Below are 19,893 nucleotides of genomic sequence, written 5' to 3' on the forward strand. Positions count from 1 at the left end.
TTTCAGAAGTCAAGTGCTGTGAGTCTGGTGCAGAGTTACATGGAAACAGCCCCTGAGCCACAGCTGGAGGCAGGACAGTGACAGGGCAGAGAAGGGGCAGTTTCCATGCCTGGGCTCTGGGGCTTGTGGGGCTTTGTCTTAGTGCTGATCTGGGGAACTCTCAACTAGAATATGAGAAGAATAAAAAGTGCACTTTTACCAAGGATGTCCCTTCAGCAAAGCACACCTGAGGGGTTCCTTTGCCTTCTGTCAGTGTATTTCATATTTTTATGTCTCATTTATAAGGGGGTTAGAAAGCAGGTGAACCTCAGGCTACACTGAACCTTGTGCAGGAGCACAACTAACTGTTGTAAAGCAAATTCATTTATTAAGACAGGGGTTTAAATACCCTGTTTCTGGAGGGACCCTGGACATCTGGTTTGCTTTAGAGAGCACCCTCAGGGAAGGTGGGCAAAGCCACCACCTCTGTATGCTTCGTGATGTTTTCTTGACAATGTAAAGATCTGATTTTAATCTGAGTTTGGGGGGTTATTTTTTTATAAGACAGATATTCCTTATTAAACAAATGAACCATAGAATGGCCTGGGTTGGAAGAGAAATGAAGGATCATTCAATGCCACCTCCTGCCATGGGCAGGGACACCTCCCACTGTCCCATGTGGCTCCAGCCTGGCCTTGGACACTCCCAGGGATCCAGGGACAGCCACAGCTTCTCTGCCCAGCCTGTGCCAGGGCCTGCCCTCCCTCCCAGCAGGAATTCCCTCCTGATGTCCAGTGCAAACCAATCAAAGCCTGTTTCTGTCCCCCACAGTACAAGTACAAGGAGTCCTACGAGAAGGACAAGGGCAAGCAGGTCGGGTACCGCAGCCTGCAGGACGACCCCAAGCTCGTGCACTACATGAACGTGGCCAAGATGCAGTCGGACAGGGAGTACAAGAAGGCCTATGAGATGGGCAAGACCCACTACCAGACCCCCTCTGATGCCCTCAGTGTGGTGGCAGCCAAGGAGGCACAAGGCCGTGTGACCAACACCAACTACAAGCGCCTGATCCACCAGTACATGCTCCTGCCAGACGCCATGAGCCTGGAGCTGTACAGGAACATGAACCAGATACAGAGTGATGTGAGTTTCTGCTTTCTAGGGGGGCTGTTTTCCTGTTCTTACATCACAGCTGTGTGTTGGAAACAAGGGGGTTATTTTGTATGAGCTGTTTCACAGAAGGAGCTGAGCTGGAAGGACCCACAGGGATCATCAAGACCAACTCCTGGCCCTGCACAGGAGTCACACCGTGGGCATGGGGGTAAACTGGGGCTTTCCTTTTGTGTTCTGGTTGGCAGAATGAGTACAAGCAGGATTACAAAGAGTGGTTCAAGGGCATTGGGTGGAGTCCTGTTGGTTCCCTGGATGTGGAGAAGTCCAAGAAGGCCACAGAGATTGCGAGTGACCGGAAGTACCGGCAGCACCCCAGCCAGTTCCCCTTCACCAAGCAGAACGATGCCATGGACCTGGTCCTTGCCAAGCAGAATGCAAACATCATGAACAAGGTGAGTATTTACAGGGAGAATCAGGCAAACATTCACCCAGAATCCATTCCAATAAACAGTCTCTGAGTCTCTGTCTCCTCCTTTATGGAGCAGCACTTCCCTGGGAAAAACACCTGCCACAGGCTCCTCTTCCTTCATTTTGTTTCTTAATTAAACAATTATTGATAAATAGCATTGGTTAAAAAAATCTTTTCTTATTTTTCTCCAATCTCTCTTCTTCCCAATCTTATGTAGAAGTTACTGGTCCTGAAAGTCTTGAGAGTTGGATTTCATTAGGAGCAAGAGTGGTTAATAATTCAGCTAATTCTGGATTAGATTCTTACATAGTAAAATAAATCTGTGCCTTTTTACCCATCAATACCCAAAGTGCACAAATGGAAAGGTGAAAACCCAAAAGAACCATTTTTTGTCATTGATATTAATATTTCTGATGTACCTTTTACCCACAGCATGCTTATACTCAGGCCTGGGAGAAGGATAAAACTCAGGTCCATGTGATGCCAGATACACCAGATATTCTCCAGGCAAAACAGAACAAGACAAACTACAGTCAGGTAGAGCTTTTTAATTCTTCCTGTTAACATTTTAAATTAATATCTGTTGGGGATTTAAAACCACTACAAGAACAGAGGGAAGAATTTTCATGTGAGTAACATTTTCAGAGTAACAGTAACTACCAGCTTCAGGCTAATAGACTAAATTACAGTGTAATGTATGGAAAATATAAGTCCTGTTTTGGAAATCTGGAATTGCATCAGCCACACTTTATGCTTAACATGGAAAGCAGTTAAAAATTCCTTATTACAAAATTACAAGTTAATTGTATATATTTTTAACCTGTGGGAAAAGAAATACAGGCTCACTTTTCTGTGAGCTTTTAAATAGGATAAAGTGACAATTGTGCCAGTAAAAACTCCTCAGGTGCTGCTTTGCCTCCTTGCTCAGAGGCAAAGCTTTGACTGGCAAGTGCCTCTCCTTAAAATCCACTGTGCACAAACTGGCTTGGCTATGGAGTGGCTGCATGAAACCCTTACTAATTAAAATTTTGTTAAGCCAAGTGAACAGTTATCTCAGGTGTATCTATTTCAAAGTCCCCAGATAAGTTTCAAATCCCCAGGATAAGATCTAGTAGGAAGCTGCTGCAATGGTGAAAACTATTTAGTCCCTGTCCTAAGCCCTGGAATGCCACCATTCCTTGTTTATCAGCTCCCCATTTCTCAGTTCCCAGTCTAACAGCCCTTCTGTCATCACTGAAGCCTGTGGGGTGCCCAGAATTTGGTAATATGGTCATCAGTGTATCTAAATAGAAGGGGACATACATGTTACTGTTTAATTAATGTTGTTTTCCAATTTAGAAACTCTACAAGCTTGGCTGGCAGGAAATGATCAAGAAAGGCTATGACCTCACACCTGAAGCCATTTCAGTGAAAGCTGCCAAAGCCTCGAGGGACATTGCAAGTGATGTAAGCAGCGTTTCTGGCTCTGGGACACGCACTGGGGCAGGCGCCATACCCGGCAGTCACACCAGACTAGACACACCTCCCTGCTGGGGTGTGGCTTGGAGGCAAACCCAGCACTGCTGACAAACCCCTTCCCGGTGTGTTCCTGTCAGTGCAGAAAACGATCTGACAAGGGTTTCTCTGGCATCTTAACAAGTCCAAAGTTTGGGGGCTATCCAGGAAGTCATTAGTGATGCAAAGGGAGGAGTTGTCTGCTCTTTTCAATGTTTCCTGTCCAGAGCAGCAGCAAATTTGGTCCAGTTAGCCCAGAGAAACCCTCCTCACAACTCTGAAATACATGTGGTGACAGACGTGCTGCTGTCATCACATCTTGGTATAAATACAACTCCTGCATTTGTGAGATTGTATTAATCATTAGGAAATGTTTCCAGTCCTTAAGGACCTGCATTTTTCTTTGTTGATTATGTTACACATTGAAACATTTCAGTGTGTCAGCCTTAGGGAGTTCTGAGCAGTGTGAGTGTGGATCAGGTGGCACAGGAGACCCTTCTAGCCATGCCCTCTTCCTCTCCAGGGTCTCTGTTCCTTCCCAGAGGGAGCATTCACTGCCACCAAGTGATGCACTTTAATCAAGGGGCTACTAAAACTTTACATGCAATGCCATAACAAGTTGAGTTTTATAAAATCACAGTCCCAGAATGGGTTGGAAGGGATCTTAAAGCCCATCCAGTCCCACCCCTGCCATGGCAGGGACACCTTCCATGGGCCAGGTTGCTCCAAGCCCCATCCAGCCTGTCCTGGGCCACTTCCAGGGTGATTCCTTGGCAGTGATAATTGAACTGGAGAATGTGTTGCTGTTTGCCCCTTCCTTTGATGGTCAGCTCTCTCTTGCAGTTCAAGTACAAGGAGGGGTACCGCAAGCAGCAGGGCCACCACATCGGCTTCCGCAGCCTGCAGGACGACCCCAAGATGCTGTGGTCTATGCAAGTGGCTAAAATGCAGAGTGACAGGGAGTACAAGAAGGACTTTGAGAAGTGGAAGACCAAGTTTAACATGCCTGTGGATATGCTGGGCTTTCTCCTGGCCAAGAAATGTCAGGAGCTGGTCAGTGACATAGACTACAAACGGATACTGCACCGCTGGACTTGCCTGCCAGACCAGGTCGATGTCACCGAGGCAAAGAGGGTCAATGAGCTGCAGAGTGATGTAAGCTTCCTCTGGGTTTAGTTCATTTATTTCCTTGTGAAATAATTACTGCTTATTGGAAAGCATCTTTAATAACTCTTTTGCTGTAGTACAAATCAGACTGAAGCTGAAATACCAGTTGGTCTTTTCACTGAGTTTAGTAAATGAACAGTGAAATGATCAAATATGGGTTTGATTTTCATCCTGAACAGAATTTGTACAAGTCAGATCTACAGTGGCTCAGAGGCATTGGGTGGAGCCCTCTGGGGTCTCTGGAGTCTGAAAAGAACAAGAAAGCCTCTGAAATACTGAGTGAGAAGAAGTACAGGCAGCACCCAGACACCATCAAGTTCACCAGCATCCCAGATGCCATGGATGTCGTCTTGGCAAAGGCTAATGCCAAAAACAGGAGTGATGTAAGTTGCCTCTAGAGACAGAATGTGGGATTCAATAAATAATTACGTTAATGCACATTTTTAAATGGTCTCCATATCAAAACATGTGCTTAAAATATACAAACAGCAGCTGTTTGCAGTCAGTGCCTCACTGCTCACCCTCACTGTGCCTTGATGAGAAGATCAAGGTCTTGAGTCCTGTATAACTTACCCAGTAACAGCTGCAAATAAGACCTTTGCTAAGTAGTATGCAAATATATTACCTTAATGCTGTTTCCTTGGTATGGATGTAAAGAATTAAAGGTAGGTTGTATTTCACTAAAAACTCACTGTATTATTTGATTTTAATGTCTTGTGTTGTTTACATCTTTAATTCTTGCATAGTGCAGCTTTGCTTTGCTGATGCAGAGCAAGGTGAACTGAGATTCCAAGGTTTTTCTTTGCTCTTTCAGGTCCTCTACAGAGAAGCTTGGAACAAGGACAAGACTCAGGTTCACATCATGCCTGATACTCCTGAAATTTTGCTGGCTAAATCAAACCTGATTAACACAAGTGATGTAAGTGTGTCCCTACAGTGTGTCCTTGATGGAATTAGTTTAAAAAGCAGTAGTGTCATTCTCCAGATCTAACAGCTGTAAATACTCCTGGGATCTCTCCTGAGAAAATTATTATGCACTGGGCACCCTGAGGGGAATTGCTGGACTATAAAGTGTAAGAGGAGTTGCTAGAATAAGAAATACTAGGAAAATACCCAACATGTCACCAGTTTTCTCTCTCATCCCTACTGGTCATGTTACCATTGTAGATATTCAGTACTTTTTAGTAATCCTGATATTCTTGTGGAAATGTCTGATTATATTAAACTGCCTCTTTAGAATTATGTAAGATTTTGTAATTCACATAAAAATCTTGGTTATAAAGGAACAAATACAGGCTATATGCAAAAGTAAAGAAATGTCAGCAGCTCTGTCATGAGAACTCAAGAAGACACAAATAACTGCATGTGAAATTGGGTGTGAAGAGTCATGGGGGTGTATTACTCACCTCTGGAGAAGGCCCTGTGAATCATTCAGGTTAATGCATTTAGGAGAAGAAAATTTTCATCTTGAGTGAGATAATCAGAAAACATTCAAATAGCAATTTTAAAATACTTTATATCATCAATTATATTTTATGTCATCAATTACAAAATACATGTAATTAAAAGCAAGATATGGAACTCAATTGATTTAACTGTGTTTGGAAAGCCACACTTTATTTTCAATACTGGAAAGTTGTACCATTGAAAAACTCTGTGGAGAGATTTATTGGGAATAATTGCTTTGAATCCTTCTGTGACAGAAACGTTACAAGGAAGGATATGAAGAGCTGAAGAAGAAGGGCTATGACCTGCCTCCTGATGCCATCCCCCTGCAGGCAGCAAAGGCATCCAGGGACATTGCCAGTGAGGTGAGACTGACAGTGGGGCATAGACAGGGCACATGTCTTTGATTGAAAATGGTTTGTTTTTAAAAGGAGGAAAGGTCTAAAACTGTAACTCTGTTACGTTGCTGCCTTCCTCCAAGGTGGTGTAATTCCTAATGCTGTAAAGTTAATTAGATTAAACACAATAATTTAAAATGAGATAGTGTATAAATACAAATGTCTATTAATATCCCCTTGACCTTATAAAATGTTAACAGTGTTGGGAAAATAAACAAACAAATTAAAATCTATTAGATGTAAAATGATTAACCACTATATTAACAACAGGGAAATTGAACTTGCAGCTTGACAAGAGGTGGTAATTGTTGTTTGTTTGTGTATTCCATCAGTACAAATACAAAACTGCCTACAGAAAGCAGCTGGGCCACCACATCGGGGCTCGCAACATCGAGGACGACCCCAAGATGATGTGGTCGATGCACGTGGCCAAGATCCAGAGTGACAGGGAGTACAAGAAAGCCTTTGAGAAGTCCAAGACACACTTCAGTAGCCCTGTGGACATGCTGGGAGTGGTGCTGGCCAAGAAGTGCCAGGAGCTGGTCAGTGACGCCGATTACCGGCACCCTCTGCACCGCTGGACCTGCCTGCCCGACCAGAACGACGTGGTCCATGCCAAGACAGTGTATGACCTGCAGAGTGATGTGAGTTGGTCTTTGCTGGCTGTGGGACACCCACAGGTGTCTCCTGTGTTCTCTTCCACTGCTGGAGGAGGGGTTTGTGTGGCAGGGGAAGGGAAATGGAATCAAGTATTTGGTTTTGAAGCACCAAGAGTTCACAAAGGCACACACTGTTTGCAGGAGTGAATGGAATGAGTGGGTGGAGGTGGGATAAAAGGCTCCTCCCATGGCTCCACCAGCTGCAAGTTGCCAAATGAGAAAAGTCTTTCCTGGGGAGAATGAGAAGATGGAGAGGGAATGTTTGTGGATTGCTTGAGAGCTCTTTGTGCTGTTGCAGCAGTGGGAGCTGAGTGTAACAGGAGTCCCTTTCCTGGTGACTGGTTGGTGGGTTGGACCAGTGGAATGGGTTCCATTGGGTAGAGCCTCCCTTGGTAGGAGAAGAGGTTGAATGGAGTGAGGAGGGTGCTGAGCTGCTCTGTGTCCTTGCCTGTCCTTGCAGAACGTGTACAAGTCTGACCTGCAGTGGCTGAGGGGCATTGGCTGGTCCCCCATTGGTTCTCTGGATGCAGAGAAGAACAAGAGGGCGAGCCAGATCCTGAGTGACAAGAAGTACCGGCAGCACCCAGACACCATCAAATTCACGAGCCTTCCCGACTCCATGCCCATGGTTCTGGCCAAGCACAACTCTCAAATCATGGACCATGTGAGACTGCTTGGTCTTTGCATCCTAAAGGAAATATTGCCTTCCTTCTGCATGGGGGATGTTGCATCCTCTTTCCTCAGGGATTTGAGTTGCTTGTGTGAGAAGATCAGGTTCTCTTTGGTGTGGTTGGAGCAGGAATGGGTTGCAGTGTGGAAGAGAAAAGGGGGAGCATTGGAAAGCTTTGGGTCTAGAATAGGCAGCCATTGCTGAGTCAGAGGAAAGCAGAGGCCCCTTGGTGTGTCTCCTCGAGGTGCTTTGCAGTTTGGGGGTGTTGGCCTGTGTGTGTTTTGTGTCACCTCCCCCTGTGCTCCCTTTGCAGCGCTCGTACACGTCAGCCTGGGAGAAGGACAAGACCAGCATCCACATCATGCCGGACACGCCTGGCATCCTGCTGGCCCAGCAGAACAAAGTGAACTTCAGCGAGGTGGGTGTGTGGGGAGGGTGCAGAGCCCCTGGCTGGGCCTGCTGTGTGTGGGCAGCAGTGTGGGCTGAGGGCACTGGGGGTGTGTGTTGCAGAAACTGTACAGGCTGGCCATGGAGGAGGAGAAGAAGAAGGGCTACGACATGCGGGCAGATGCCATTCCCATCAAGTCTGCCAAAGCCTCGCGGGACATCGCCAGTGATGTGAGTGCACTGGAGCCCTCGTGGCATGTGCTGTGGGACAGTGGTAGGGGCTGGCAGGTGGAGCCCAGGGTTTGAAAGCTGAGCCCCATGGAGGCAACACAGCCCTTACCTGACGTTGCCATCTGTTGCCATTGGCACATAAATGTTTTGGTTGTGAACTGCCCACCTGGAGCTGACCCAGCGTGTTCTGTGTGTGCAGGATTTTGTGGGAAGGTCTCACTGGTGGCAATGAGAACTGTGGGGCCTGGGTGATGGCCACAGTCCAACACAGTGACTGTCCTGGCCTTGTGGCAGAGTGTCCTTGTGCAGCAGCCTGGAGTTTGAGGTGTTCTTCTGTTTTCAGTTGTGCCAGCCTGCAGGGCCCTCATGCTGCAGCTACACAGTTGACTTGACATCAGTAAAGAACACCGAGAAAGAGTATGTTTAGAAATTAAGGCCATATAAAAGTACATTAGTTTTTGTTCCTGTTAGGGTTAATACAAAATTGCATCCCTATATGTGTTAGCTCTATGTAATCTGCCACGTCAGTCTCTGTGTTCTGTACTTCATTGCATCAATAACTTGAATAGGAGTTGATCTGGCTGTTGTGATTGAAGATCAATAACTGATTCATTTTGTAGGGGTTATTTATTGAGTCTCAGGCCATTTGTATCAGTTCCATGATTTGGAGACCCTTTCTATTCTGCTACTGACCTTTAGCTCTTAATATGTGGATCAGAGAGTGTCTTTGAAAATGTGTCCTCACAGAAAGGTAATGTTGTACAGGTCCTTGCATAGCAATTCCCTGCATACCATCAGCTGGGTACTTACTGTAAAGTCTCTATGATTGCAGCTGATAAATTTCTGAAGGTGGTGCCACAGGAACTGCTGGGAAAAGTAAAACTCACAGAATATCCTTTTCCCTGCAGTACAAGTACAAGGAAGGGTACCGGAAGCAGCTGGGCCACCACATCGGGGCTCGCAACATCGAGGACGACCCCAAGATGATGTGGTCGATGCACGTGGCCAAGATCCAGAGTGACAGGGAGTACAAGAAAGCCTTTGAGAAGTCCAAGACACACTTCAGTAGCCCTGTGGACATGCTGGGGATTGTGTTGGCCAAGAAATGCCAGGAGCTGGTCAGTGACGCCGATTACCGGCACCCTCTGCACCGCTGGACCTGCCTGCCCGACCAGAATGACGTGGTCCATGCCAAGACAGTGTATGACCTGCAGAGTGATGTGAGTTGGTCTTTGCTGGCTGTGGGACACCCACAGGTGTCTCCTGTGTTCTCTTCCACTATTGGAGGAGGGTTTGTGTGGCAGGGGAAGGGGAATAGAGTCAAGTGTTTACTTTTTGAGGATCAACAGAGAGCAAAGTCAAGTGCTGTGTGCAGGGGCGAGTGGAATGAGAAGCCTTCAGATGTGGGATAAAAGGCTCCTCCCATGGCTCCACCAGCTGCAGGTTGCCAAATGGGGCAGGTCATTGCTGGGGAGAATGAGAAGATGGAGAGGGAATGTATGTGGATTGCTTGAGAGCTCTTTGTGCTGTTGCATTAGTAGGAGCTGAGTTTAAAATGAGTCCCTTTTCTGGTGACAGGTCGGTGGGTTGACCCAGTGGAATGGGTTCCATTGGGTAGAGCTTCCCTTGGTAGGAGAAGAGATTGAGTGGAGTGAGGAGGGTGCTGAGCTGCTCTGTGTCCTTGCCTGTCCTTGCAGAATGTGTACAAGTCTGACCTGCAGTGGCTGAGGGGCATTGGCTGGTCCCCCATTGGTTCCCTGGACGCAGAGAAGAACAAGAGGGCGAGTCAGATCCTGAGTGACAAGAAGTACCGGCAGCACCCAGACACCATCAAATTCACGAGCCTTCCCGACTCCATGCCCATGGTTCTGGCCAAGCACAACTCTCAAATCATGGACCATGTGAGACTGCTTTGCCTTTGCATCCTAAAGGAAAAGAGACCCTTCCTTCTGCATGGGGGATGTTGCATCCTTTTGCCTCAGGGATTTGAGTTCCCTGTGTGAGAAGATCAGGTTCTCTTTGGTGTGGTTGGAGCAGGAATGGGGTGCAGTGTGGAAGAGAAAAGGGGGAAGCATTAGGAAGCTTTGGGTCTAGAATAGATCATCATTGCTGAGTCAGAGGAAAGCAGAGGCCCCATGGTGTGTCTCCTTGAGCTGCTTTGCAGTTTGGGGGTGTTGGCCTGTGTGTGTTTTGTGTCACCTCCCCCTGTGCTCCCTTTGCAGCGCTCGTACACGTCAGCCTGGGAGAAGGACAAGACCAGCATCCACATCATGCCGGACACGCCTGGCATCCTGCTGGCCCAGCAGAACAAAGTGAACTTCAGCGAGGTGGGTGTGTGGGGAGGGTGCAGAGCCCCTGGCTGGTGCTGCTGTGTGCAGGCAGCAGTGTGGGCTGAGGGCACTGGGGGTGTGTGTTGCAGAAACTGTACAGGCTGGCCATGGAGGAGGAGAAGAAGAAGGGCTACGACATGCGGGCAGATGCCATTCCCATCAAGTCTGCCAAAGCCTCGCGGGACATCGCCAGCGATGTGAGTGCACTGGAGCCCTCGTGGCATGTGCTGTGGGACAGTGGTAGGGGCTGGCAGGTGGAGCCCAGGGCTTGAAAGCTGAGCCCAGTTGTCCTTTGGCTCTTAAATGTACTGGTTCTGGAAGGTTTGCCTGTAGCTGCCCCTGCGTGTTCTGGGTGTGCAGGGTTTTGAGGGAGAGTGTGGACTGTGGGGAGAGAATGATTATGGGGGCTGAGTGATTGCCATAAACCAAAGCAGTGCCCCTCCTAGGCTTGGTCAACACCTCCCTCTGCAACAGCCTGAGGTGTTGACATGTTGTGCTGCATCAGTACTGCTGTTCTGCACAGCTCTGATGCTGCACATGCACAGCAGATCTGGACATGAGAGAAGAAAATCTAAACCATGTTTTGCTTTATGTCCAGGGCATTTACCTTCTCTATTTGGACTGTGGGCAAGTCACTGTATACCATTCATTGCTGTGCCCCAGGGTATCATTTCATGTCTCAGCTCTGCAGGAGCTGAATTTAATCTCTCATATGAGGTTCTGTGTTTCAGGTTTGTTCCCTTACTGGAAGGAGATGAATTGCATCTGTCCTCAGTCCTGACCTTTAGGGGAGAGATGGGGGAATACATGTCCTGTTGCCCCATAATTACCTCCGCCGCTGTGGGTCTGCAGCTGAGGACACACACAAAGGGCTGGCAGAATGAGACTCCTGAGTACTGTGCAGGAGGTCCTGGTGCAGGGGAGTGTGTCAGCTGCTGTGGGCCATGTGGCTGAGGGCAGGGAGGGCTGTACAGGATGAGGCCCAGGTGGTCTAGTGATGAAGTGTGGTAGTTTTCAGGCTCCACTAGTAAAGCAGTTTCTCACAGGAGCTTCTAAAGGGTAATGTCAGAAGGGAGAACAACTGCCCTGGCACTCACTGAGCCCCTTTCCCTGCAGTACAAGTACAAGGAAGGGTACCGGAAGCAGCTGGGCCACCACATCGGGGCTCGCAACATCGAGGACGACCCCAAGATGATGTGGTCGATGCACGTGGCCAAGATCCAGAGTGACAGGGAGTACAAGAAAGCCTTTGAGAAGTCCAAGACACACTTCAGTAGCCCTGTGGACATGCTGGGGATTGTGTTGGCCAAGAAATGCCAGGAGCTGGTCAGTGACGCTGATTACCGGCACCCTCTGCACCGCTGGACCTGCCTGCCCGACCAGAACGACGTGGTCCATGCCAAGACAGTGTATGACCTGCAGAGTGATGTGAGTTGGTCTTTGCTGGCTGTGGGACACCCACAGGAGTCTCCTGTGTTCTGTTCCACTGCGGGAAAGACGGGTCCAGGTGGGGATCATAACTCTATACCTTCTCTGAGGGACTGAAGTTGTGTTGTGGCAGTTCTGTTGTGACAGGAGTTCTTGTCGTGAATAGCCATGGATAATGTTTGTGTGGAGTCAAAATTTATGGTCTTGCCTTGAACATTTTGTGGGGAGAGTTGTAGCCACAGGCTGCAATTCAGTATGGCAGGGCATGGGCAACACTTTGGAGGCCAAATATTTGCTTTTGAAGGACCAACAGGGGGAAAATACAAACAACATGTGCAGTGGTGAAAGGTATGAAGGGTCTTAGGAGGGGAGGTATGAGAATCCTCCCAGCTGCAGGTTGCCAAATGGTGCAGGACTTTGTGGGGGAGACTGAGAAGATGGAGAGGGAATGTTTGTGGATTGCTTGACACAGGTACTTGTGATGTTGGAACGACGAGGAGACAGGTTGTGAAGAGCTGAGTTTGATCGGAATCCCTTTCCTGGTGACTGGTTGGTGGGTTGGCCCAGTGGAAGGTGTTGCATTGGGCAGAGCTTCCCTTGGTAGGAGAAGAGGTTGAATGGAGTGAGGTGGGTTCTGAGCTGCTCTGTGTCCTTGCCTGTCCTTGCAGAACGTGTACAAGTCTGACCTGCAATGGCTGAGGGGCATTGGCTGGTCCCCAATTGGATCCCTGGATGATGAGAAGAACAAGAGGGCGAGCCAGATCCTGAGTGACAAGAAGTACCGGCAGCACCCAGACACCATCAAATTCACGAGCCTTCCCGACTCCATGCCCATGGTTCTGGCCAAGCACAACTCTCAAATCATGGACCATGTGAGACTGCTTTGCCTTTGCATCCTAAAAGAAAAGAGAACATTCCTTCTGCATGGGGGATGTTCCATCCTCTTGCCTCAGGGATTTGAGTTCCCTGTGTGAGAAGATCAGGTTCTCTTTGGTGTGGTTGGAGCAGGAATGGGGTGCAGTGTGGAAGAGAAAAGGGGGAAGCATTAGGAAGCTTTGGGTCTAGAATAGACCATCATTGCTGAGTCAGAGGAAAGCAGAGGCCCCTTGGTGTGTCTCCTGGAGCTGCTTTGTTTGCAGTTTGGGGGTGTTGGCCTGTGTGTGTTTTGTGTCACCTCCCCCTGTGCTCCCTTTGCAGCGCTCGTACACGTCAGCCTGGGAGAAGGACAAGACCAGCATCCACATCATGCCGGACACGCCTGGCATCCTGCTGGCCCAACAGAACAAAGTGAACTTCAGCGAGGTGGGTGTGTGGGGAGGGTGCAGAGCCCCTGGCTGGTGCTGCTGTGTGTGGGCAGCAGTGTGGGCTGAGGGCACTGGGGGTGTGTGTTGCAGAAACTGTACAGGCTGGCCATGGAGGAGGAGAAGAAGAAGGGCTACGACATGCGGGCAGATGCCATTCCCATCAAGTCTGCCAAAGCCTCGCGGGACATCGCCAGCGATGTGAGTGCACTGGAGCCCTTGCAGGCTCTCACTGTGCTTTGGGTCTCCTAACCCCCTCCATGCAATCTCAGGCCTTATTCCTACCATCTCCCCAGCTTATGTATCCCTGCCTCTATTGTCAATGCATTTTGGGTTTGTGTTTTAGTTTGCCTAAAAGGTCTTGATTTAGCCAAGATGGTCTCCTGCCTCCCCTGCCTGAATTCCAGCCTGTTAGGATTGGGAGATCTTGTCTCCTGAGACAAACATTTTTAAGTCCCATCACCTATGAGGGCAGTTTCCCAAGAGATCCCAGGTGCCATAAACAGCTGAGCATTTGCCTTTCTGAGGTTTAGGCTACTGGCTCTACTTTTCCCTGTCCTGTGCTCCTCAAGACTGAGAAATCCAGAGTACAGTTGCTGTAGCCCGGGCTACCTCCATGGTTCAGCTATTAAAAAAGTTCTTCCCCATTAGTGACAAAAGGTCCACAGGGCCTCTGCTCTGCTCAGGACTCCATGACTGCTACTAGGAACGTGTCCCCAACACACTCCAGCAGGTATCTGGGTGCCTGTGGTCTCCTTTTAGGATCTGGCCCTGTGAGTGTGATGTTTCCTGCAGCTGAGAGAAGAATTCATCCTCAGTACTCTCCTTGCCAGTGTTCTGTTCTACAGCAGTCCCAAAGTTCCCTTTGTTCATTTGGTCTCTTATTCTCATCCTTAAGATCTCAACGTGTGCTTTGCTGAAAAAGTCTTGTGTTGCCCCTTGTCCCTTCCCAAGCTGAGTGGCTGTGAGCCTGGAGATTAGGACACACACCAGGATGAGGGTACAGGACTCCAGAGCACTGTGGAGGGCCTGCATGTGCCTGCTGTGGGCCAGCAGAGGTGTGGGGTAGGATGGCAGGACACAGTGGGGATATCCTGTTCACGTGGTGAAATTGCCAGGCTCCACTAGCAAAGCAGTTGCTCACAGGACCTGCTAAAGGGTAATGTCAGAGGGGAGAACAACTGCCCTGGCACTCACTGAGCCCCTTTCCTTGCAGTACAAGTACAAGGAAGGGTACCGGAAGCAGCTGGGCCGCCACATCGGGGCTCGCAACATCGAGGACGACCCCAAGATGATGTGGTCGATGCACGTGGCCAAGATCCAGAGTGACAGGGAGTACAAGAAGGCCTTTGAGAAGACAAAGACACACTTCAGTAGCCCTGTGGACATGCTGGGGATTGTGTTGGCCAAGAAATGCCAGGAGCTGGTCAGTGATGCCGATTACCGGCACCCTCTGCACCGCTGGACCTGCCTGCCCGACCAGAACGACGTGGTCCATGCCAAGACAGTGTATGACCTGCAGAGTGATGTGAGTTGGTCTTTGCTGGCTGTGGGACACCCACAAGTGCCTTCTGTGTTCTGTTCCACTGCTGGAGGAGGGCTCTGTGGCAGGGGAAGGGAAATGGAATCAAGTATTTGGTTTTGGAGGACAAAGAGTTGGCAAAGGCACACACTGTGTGCAAGAGTGAGTGGAATGAGGAGCCTTCAGAGGTGGGATAAAAGGCCCCACCAGCTGCAGGTTGCCAAATGGGACAGGTCATTGCTGGGGAGACTGAGAAGATGAAGAGGGAATGTTTGTGGATTGCTTGAGAGCTCTTTGTGCTGTTGCAGCAGTGGGGAGACAGGTTGTCAGGAGCTGAGCATAATGGGAGTCTCTTTTGTGGACTGGTGGGTGGGTTGGCCCAGTGAAATGGGTTCCATTGGGTAGAGCTTCCCTTGGCAGGAGAAGAGGTTGAATGGAGTGAGGAGGGTGCTGAGCTGCTCTGTGTCCTTGCCTGTCCTTGCAGAACGTGTACAAGTCTGACCTGCAGTGGCTGAGGGGCATTGGCTGGTCCCCAATTGGTTCTCTGGACGCAGAGAAGAACAAGAGGGCGAGTCAGATCCTGAGTGACAAGAAGTACCGGCAGCACCCAGACACCATCAAATTCACGAGCCTTCCCGACTCCATGCCCATGGTTCTGGCCAAGCACAACTCTCAAATCATGGACCATGTGAGACTGCTTTGCCTTTGCATCCTAAAAGAAAAGAGAACATTCCTTCTACATGGGGGATGTTCCATCCTTTTGCCTCAGGGATTTGAGTTCCCTGTGTGAGAAGATCAGGTTCTCTTTGGTGTGGTTGGAGCAGGGATGGGGTGCAGTGTGGAAGAGAAAAGGGGGAAGCATTGGAAAGGTTTGGGTGTAGAATAGGCAGCCATTGCTGAGTCAGAGCAAAGCAGAGGCCCCTTGGTGTGTCTCCTGGAGCTGCTTTGCAGTTTGGGGGTGTTGGCCTGTGTGTGTTTTGTGTCACCTCCCCCTGTGCTCCCTTTGCAGCGCTCGTACACGTCAGCCTGGGAGAAGGACAAGACCAGCATCCACATCATGCCGGACACGCCTGGCATCCTGCTGGCCCAGCAGAACAAAGTGAACTTCAGCGAGGTGGGTGTGTGGGGAGGGTGCAGAGCCCCTGGCTGGTGCTGCTGTGTGCAGGCAGCAGTGTGGGCTGAGGGCACTGGGGGTGTGTGTTGCAGAAACTGTACAGGCTGGCCATGGAGGAGGAGAAGAAGAAGGGCTACGACATGCGGGCAGATGCCATTCCCATCAAGTCTGCCAAAGCCTCGCGGGACATCGCCAGCGATGTGAGTGCACTGGAGCCCTCCTGGCATGTGCCAAGGCTCAATTTCTTCTCTCAGTGTCTCTGTGAGTTAAGCTGCTGTGTTTTCTGGAGGTGGTGCCACAGGAGCTACTGTTGGCATAAAGGAAACCAAACTGGAGCTCACTGAATACATATTTTTCCCTGCAGTACAAGTACAAGGAAGGGTACCGGAAGCAGCTGGGCCACCACATCGGGGCTCGCAACATCGAGGACGACCCCAAGATGATGTGGTCGATGCACGTGGCCAAGATCCAGAGTGACAGGGAGTACAAGAAGGACTTTGAGAAGACCAAGACACGCTTCAGTAGCCCCGTGGACATGCTGGGGATTGTGTTGGCCAAGAAATGCCAGGGGCTGGTCAGCGATGCCGATTACCGGCACTACCTGCATGAATGGACCTGCCTGCCCGACCAGAATGATGTGATCCATGCCAAGGAAGCCTATGACCTGCAGAGTGATGTGAGTACTCACTAGTGAGCTCTGTGTTACTGAAATGCTTGTAATTTCCTTGGAATATAAGCTACAGAAGCTGCTCTCATGTACTGCTTTTTCCCATAGTGTTTTTCTTCCCCTGTTCCCAGCAAGTTCATCAGAGTTTGAGGAGGGAATCAGTCTGTGTGTCAAGAAGTATTTTAAAGGTTTATGTAGAGTCCAACAGCAGAATTAGGTACATAGAATCCTTCACAATGGGCAATCTCAATGCATTTATATGCTGATTAAGGGCACATGAATGGCCTGCTCAGAGAGGGGGTGGATTCTCCATCCCTGGAGGTGTTTAAGATGAGACTGGATGTGGCACTCAGTGCCATAATCTAGTTATCATAGTGGGATTGGATCAAGGGTTGGACTTGATGATCTCAGAGGTCTGTTCCAACCCAGCTGATTCTATGATTCTGTGATGAATCTGTAAAGTGGAAATTGCTGACTGCTGACTTTGTTGTAACAGAACTGCTACAAGTCTGACCTGCAGTGGCTACGGGGCATTGGTTGGGTCCCAATTGGTTCCTTGGAAGTTGAAAAGGCCAAGAAGGCAGGGGAGATCCTGAGTGACAAGATCTACCGGCAGCACCCGGACACCATCCGGTTCACCAGCATCCCAGACTCCCTCCCCATGGTGCTGGCCAAGCAGAACGCAGACACCATGAACAAGGTGAGCCCTGCCTTGGTCAGGTACCCCATCAGCAGCCTGTGCCCAAACCCCAGAGACAGGACTAGGACTGAGATTTGTGGATTCCAGCACTGTGAGGCTTTACAAGTGTGAGTTCTGTTATTGGTAATCAACATGTTTCCAGCAAGTGCTAATTTAATAATATTGTCCAAGTTACTGAGTTAATTTGTCACAATTGTAAGTTGGGAATCTTTCCAAATCCTCTGCTGAGTTTCTAACAGTGTGTTACCTAACTTTCATCTAACTTTGAATATAGCCATTTGTCTAATAAATCTAATAATTTATCCAGTTTATCTCATAATCTGGTAGTTAAGAAATGACTCATGTTAGGGCAGTCTTTGAAAAACCCTATTTTTGAACAATTCAACATAGTACTTAAAATATAAGAGTTTTTCTGAACCTTTGGTACTGATTTCAGTCCTATTTATGTGAATAAACCCACTTTCTCTTTCAAATAGGCCTTGTTCTTAGAGTTTAGATCCCTGTGCATCTGATTAACATTCTGTACTTTTTTCTAAACATTTTTTAACAGAATCCTTTCTAGGTTGTTAACCCTTAACTTGGAATTTCTGTATCTAGAGGGGTGACTATAAAATCTCAGGGGTGCATAAGGACTAAGGATTTTTGAGACTGAGTACAGATCTAGAATTCTTCCTGTGTTTTAGGAGATCTCCAAGTAGCCACTGGTTGTTTTCCCCTTTAACACACGTTGTGTCCCCTGCAGCGTTTGTACACTGAGGCCTGGGACAAAGACAAGACACAGATCCACATAATGCCTGACACTCCTGAGATCACCCTGGCCAGGGAGAACAAGAAAAACTACAGCACGGTGAGTGTGGAGCTCTGCAGAGGAGCTGCACAAGGAGGGTTCTGGGGAACCTTCTGCACATGACACCCTCAGGTTCCAGAAGAAAATCTCTAAGTCATCCTCAAAATTGTGGCTTTAAAAACATTGTTTATATTTGTAGTAGTGCATATATAGACCAGGGAGCACTACTGAGAATAAATTCCATGGGAAATTAGTTTGAATTTTTGGGAGTCATTTCTGCCAGTGGTCGTATCATTGGAGAGGCACAAAATTAATTCCAACCCTGGCAATACCAGAAAGAGGATTTCAGTTCTGGACAGCTGTGATCCCAGAGTCCAAGGTTAGTTTAGGCAAAGGTAATTCACATCAGTAAAAGGTGGCTTTAAAAACTGTATTTTAGTCCCTTTGTATAGAAGAGGAGGTTACCTCCAAAATTGTAGTCAATATTGTGTTATTTAAAGTTGTAAAAGATAGATTCATTATTGAATATATTTAGCAGAGATCTTGCCTTGCCATGAGCTTGTATCAGCTACTGAATTACAGCTTTGGGTTGAAGTAAAACAAAGCTGGGTTGGAATAAATCTTTACACAGTTTAAGATCTCCTTACAAGCAGTTTGTTTTCCATAGAATATAATATATGGGACTTCTATGAATCCCATTGTTTAATTCTTCCCCCAGAAACAATATCGACAGGCCATGGAAGATTCCAAGAAGAAAGGCTACGATTTGAGAATTGATGCCATCCCCATCCAAGCGGCCAAAGCATCCAGGCAAATTGCCAGTGATGTAAGAATCCACTTTGTTGTCTCTTTGTATGTTGCCATCTCACCTCTGCAACTTGAGAATGGTCAGAGGTGATCTAGAAATACAAAATCCTGGTTTGTGTTTCAGTACAAGTACAAGGAAGGGTACCGGAAGCAGCTGGGCCACCACATCGGGGCTCGCAACATCGAGGACGACCCCAAGATGATGTGGTCGATGCACGTGGCCAAGATCCAGAGTGACAGGGAGTACAAGAAGGCCTTTGAGAAGACCAAGACACACTTCAGTAGCCCTGTGGACATGCTGGGGATTGTGTTGGCCAAGAAGTGCCAAGGGCTGGTGAGCGACATCGACTACCGGCACTACCTGCACCAGTGGATCTGCCTGCCCGACCAGAACGACGTGATCCACGCCAGGCAGGCCTACGACCTGCAGAGTGATGTGAGCTCTCTGGGGTTTCACTTTGGGTGAGGAATGTCTTTGATGGTCTGTGCAGGTGGACTGGGCCATCACACCCTGATGTGGCACAACCAACTTTAACTTTTTAAGTTTCGTGGCTGATTGAAACTCAGATCTCCTACAGGACACATTAACTCATCAATACTTAAATGAAATCCTGTAGCTCCAGAATGTTCACTGTTTATCATTTACCATTCTGTGACACTTGCATAATGGTTTCACTCTTTATGTTCATTCAATGCAGGTTGTTTCCTAATATTTTCTCTCAGGCTTTGAATTTCTTTGAATTAGTTGATAAAGTTGATTTATCAAAGGTTATTTAACACTGAAAAGAATCACCATGTAAATTGCATTGTTATTATTATAGGACTAACCTTTCTGTGTTTCTTGGTGGGTTTTTCTTGTAACAGAATGTCTACAAGTCTGACCTGGAGTGGCTGAGGGGCGTTGGGTGGGTCCCAATTGGTTCCTTGGAAGTGGAGAAGGCCAAGAGGGCGGGGGAGATCCTGAGTGACAAGATCTACCGGCAGCACCCGGACACCATCCGGTTCACCAGCGTGCCGGACTCTCTGGAGATGGTGCTGGCCAAGCAGAACGCAGACACCATGAACAAGGTGAGTCCTAACCCCACTGGGCACCCTGTCAGTAAACCTGGCCTAAGCCCTGAGCCAGGACTAGAGCTGTGCTGAGCCCAGGCAGTGCTGCAGTGGTTTATTCATTCTCCTTCATCACTGGGGCTGTTTCCTGAGTTTGGTTGAATTCCCTCAGGT

At 48.4% G+C, this 19,893-nt stretch overlaps 1 protein-coding gene across 1 annotated transcript in view; it reads left to right on the top strand.

Annotated features, from left to right (window-relative positions):
• The window catches only part of NEB (nebulin), a 118,482-nt gene that overhangs the window by 23,507 nt on the left and 75,082 nt on the right, over nucleotides 1-19,893 (top strand). Inside the window, exons 27-56 of the mRNA XM_071562583.1 lie at nucleotides 811-1,122; nucleotides 1,338-1,544; nucleotides 1,994-2,098; nucleotides 2,900-3,007; nucleotides 3,899-4,210; nucleotides 4,402-4,605; nucleotides 5,037-5,141; nucleotides 5,926-6,033; nucleotides 6,399-6,710; nucleotides 7,186-7,389; nucleotides 7,709-7,813; nucleotides 7,906-8,013; nucleotides 8,922-9,233; nucleotides 9,711-9,914; nucleotides 10,236-10,340; nucleotides 10,433-10,540; nucleotides 11,460-11,771; nucleotides 12,440-12,643; nucleotides 12,969-13,073; nucleotides 13,166-13,273; nucleotides 14,289-14,600; nucleotides 15,079-15,282; nucleotides 15,604-15,708; nucleotides 15,801-15,908; nucleotides 16,073-16,384; nucleotides 16,872-17,075; nucleotides 17,818-17,922; nucleotides 18,581-18,688; nucleotides 18,794-19,105; nucleotides 19,534-19,737. Of these exons, the coding sequence (XP_071418684.1) occupies nucleotides 811-1,122; nucleotides 1,338-1,544; nucleotides 1,994-2,098; nucleotides 2,900-3,007; nucleotides 3,899-4,210; nucleotides 4,402-4,605; nucleotides 5,037-5,141; nucleotides 5,926-6,033; nucleotides 6,399-6,710; nucleotides 7,186-7,389; nucleotides 7,709-7,813; nucleotides 7,906-8,013; nucleotides 8,922-9,233; nucleotides 9,711-9,914; nucleotides 10,236-10,340; nucleotides 10,433-10,540; nucleotides 11,460-11,771; nucleotides 12,440-12,643; nucleotides 12,969-13,073; nucleotides 13,166-13,273; nucleotides 14,289-14,600; nucleotides 15,079-15,282; nucleotides 15,604-15,708; nucleotides 15,801-15,908; nucleotides 16,073-16,384; nucleotides 16,872-17,075; nucleotides 17,818-17,922; nucleotides 18,581-18,688; nucleotides 18,794-19,105; nucleotides 19,534-19,737 (5,622 nt within the window). The remainder of the gene's footprint in view (nucleotides 1-810; nucleotides 1,123-1,337; nucleotides 1,545-1,993; nucleotides 2,099-2,899; nucleotides 3,008-3,898; nucleotides 4,211-4,401; nucleotides 4,606-5,036; nucleotides 5,142-5,925; nucleotides 6,034-6,398; nucleotides 6,711-7,185; nucleotides 7,390-7,708; nucleotides 7,814-7,905; nucleotides 8,014-8,921; nucleotides 9,234-9,710; nucleotides 9,915-10,235; nucleotides 10,341-10,432; nucleotides 10,541-11,459; nucleotides 11,772-12,439; nucleotides 12,644-12,968; nucleotides 13,074-13,165; nucleotides 13,274-14,288; nucleotides 14,601-15,078; nucleotides 15,283-15,603; nucleotides 15,709-15,800; nucleotides 15,909-16,072; nucleotides 16,385-16,871; nucleotides 17,076-17,817; nucleotides 17,923-18,580; nucleotides 18,689-18,793; nucleotides 19,106-19,533; nucleotides 19,738-19,893) is intronic.

This window comes from Pithys albifrons, chromosome 8, assembly GCF_047495875.1.
Source record: "Pithys albifrons albifrons isolate INPA30051 chromosome 8, PitAlb_v1, whole genome shotgun sequence".
Classification (NCBI taxonomy): Eukaryota; Metazoa; Chordata; class Aves; order Passeriformes; family Thamnophilidae; genus Pithys; species Pithys albifrons.